The following is a 2651-nucleotide window of genomic DNA, read 5'->3' as shown; positions in this document are numbered from 1 at the left end:
CCCAGTAGTGTTTATGCTACATGTAACATTACCCTTTGCTGGTGTCCGCACTGGCAGGCTAAAATTAGACTTCCTAAATGTCAGTACAGCAGTTTGCTACTCCCTTACTTTAACAAGAGCGTGCTACTTTAATTTGTTGTGAATTTCTTTGTCTATGTTACTCTAAACAGCAAATAAGCAAAATCTTACTCAGATGCTTAAGTACATATTTAAAGGATGCACGCATAATGATGCATATTTTGTTTATTCAAGTTTCAATCTGCCACTGATCAAAATAATAGTAAGAATACAAAGTGGCAAATGGATTAAAGCTGATGATTCTGAAAGCAGCTTTTGTACTACTAATAATAGCAATAATGGTAGTTTCTGGTTACTGAAGTACTTTGCATTGCTTTAAACAAATTTGATCGTATGTGCCTGAGAAGTATTGATTTTTTTTCTTTAAATCTTGGCAGAAATAATGCATAAATGTTGATTTGCAAAGATATAATATTAACTTCTAAAGCATATGTGCACATTTCTATAACTTTTAAGCCATTTTTGATGAACAGCATTCTTTAAAAGAAGTAAAACTATTCTTATCCATTCACATCCCTCACGTGCAATTTGTGATGGAGCAGGGCATGATAAAATGTATACAAAAATGATGGAGAGTTTTATCTCAAAGTCTTCTATATGTGTAAGAGTTGATCTGTATGTCCCAGCGTGCAGTCTGATGTGGCAGGGGCATGAGAGGCAAGAAAAGGTATGGATCTGTAACATCCCCACATTTCCCTGTGTGTGCGAGGCATGTCTATGACCCTGTTTATGTAGTATGGTAACAACCACGCAACGGTGCATTTTATATCTCATTCAGCCACTGGCTGTTTACATCTTACAATTGTGCTTCTTTCTGGTCCTATAAAAGCTTTGGAAGACTAGTTCTGTCTCGCCTGGGTTTCTTTTCTGGTTTCCTAAAAAAAACCCAGTATCTCAGCCCATTTTTTCCTACTCTAGCCGGACTCCATCTTGCTCGTGTGCTGCCCCTGTCCAGGAGAGAGCAATCCCTCTGCCCTCACCCTCGTGAGTGCTTACACACAGTTTCGCTGAAAACACTATCTTGCCTACTCTGGCTTAACAACAAACAGAAAACAAACCTCTTCATTTACTGCTTTACACACAGAGCAAAACAGAAAACACGTTGCGTAGCAAACTTTTAGTTAGTCCCCGTCCCTGAGAAATCCTGTTCCTGACATAGACCCTGTTTGTTTTTGCGCTCTGGTAGATGGCTTCCAAATCCAAAGCTTTCCATAAAACGGACATTCTGAAACAGCACACCTTTGATCTTTAAAGTTAAAATATTAGCCTGTGATACAGCAAGTATATACACATGCACCTTATTCCCAGCATATGAATATTTGGATAGTATTCATGGACACGGTTCTTTGCAATATAATTTCCTTAGATACTAAAAAGAGTACTGATAACTGTCACAGACCTTGCTATCTTTCCTCCTCTTCCCATCCAGCAAGCAGGACGCTTATTTTTGCATGGAAATTAGAGCTGGAAGACAGCTTAGTCCATCTCCCTGCTAACAGTCGTTTGTTACTGATAGCGTATTTACTGGAACTTTGTCCAGTATACTTATCGCATATTACCAACCACAGAGTAGAGCTTACTGTCTGTCTTGGAACACATATCATCCTTACAAAGTTGCTTCTGATACTCTGCCTACAATATCCTTTACTTATATTCATCACAATGCTTTAATCATAATCTCTTGCACCAGCCAAAATAATCTTTTTCTCCTCAGGCTCACATCTCGCAATACACACAGCTCTCCATATGTTCCAGTTAAATTACAGTTCCTTACCTTCTACTTTGAAGATAGTAAGGTGAGGTCTGCAGTGAAAAGCACCCAGCGCGTTGCCGGCACAGTTCATCCAAAGACCCTGGAAAACCCAGGTTGCAGTGATAACAGATGATGCTCGACTGGTGACTTTCCACTCATTCGATGCAGTAGCAGCAATAGCAGCTCCCAGCCCACAGAAGCAAAATATGAAAGCTATAATCTGTATTCCTAGCATGTTCCTCTCTAACCCAGGGACTTAGTAATGCCACTGTGCGGAGAGAAAAGTACTTCAGTCATGTGAGTAAGCAAAAAGGCATAACATAAGCAAATTATACTTGAACAAGTTCAGTAACACTTGCTACAGAAAGTTAATGTAGCTGAAAGAAATTGCCATGCTTGAGTGATTTAAGAAAGGCCTTAGGCATTACAAATGTTTAGAAAGAAAGACAAGGTACAACTTTATGGGAGCTAGTTGCTAGTACTTACGTACTAATTTCTAATTGTAAAAATTAATGGAAATGTTTTAATATTTTTTTCAATTAAGGTATTCCAGTTAATGCTTAATTTTTAGTTAATTGGAAACTTACAACCATTGCATCTAGCAAAATAAGTTCAGAGTCCAAACTGTACAGCGCTATTTAACAGATTACCATAACATTTTAGAAGGATCACACAGCACTTGAAAAATAAATTCTTAAATGGCTGTGAAATTAATTCGGCCATAACTAGCCGCCATACAAGCAGCTCTAAAACAGTAGCATCTTGGAGGCAGTGTCTGCGGATGCACTTGTAGAATAGCAAATCTGGAGCAACAACAGAA

At 38.5% G+C, this 2651-nt stretch overlaps 1 protein-coding gene across 1 annotated transcript in view; it reads right to left on the bottom strand.

The window, feature by feature from the left end:
- The window catches only part of CLDN10 (claudin 10), a 63847-nt gene extending 61908 nt beyond the window's left edge, over positions 1-1939 (bottom strand). The window contains exon 1 of the mRNA XM_009891637.1: positions 1853-1939. Within this exon, the coding sequence (XP_009889939.1) occupies positions 1853-1922 (70 nt within the window). The 5' untranslated portion in view covers positions 1923-1939. The remainder of the gene's footprint in view (positions 1-1852) is intronic.
- Between the last annotated feature and the right edge of the window lie 712 nt (positions 1940-2651).

The sequence above is a fragment of the Charadrius vociferus genome, unplaced genomic scaffold (assembly GCF_000708025.1).
Source record: "Charadrius vociferus isolate BGI_N301 unplaced genomic scaffold, ASM70802v2 scaffold110, whole genome shotgun sequence".
Lineage (NCBI taxonomy): Eukaryota > Metazoa > Chordata > Aves > Charadriiformes > Charadriidae > Charadrius > Charadrius vociferus.
Note: the sequence above shows the minus strand (reverse complement) of the source record. Positions and strands in the feature narration are given on the sequence as shown.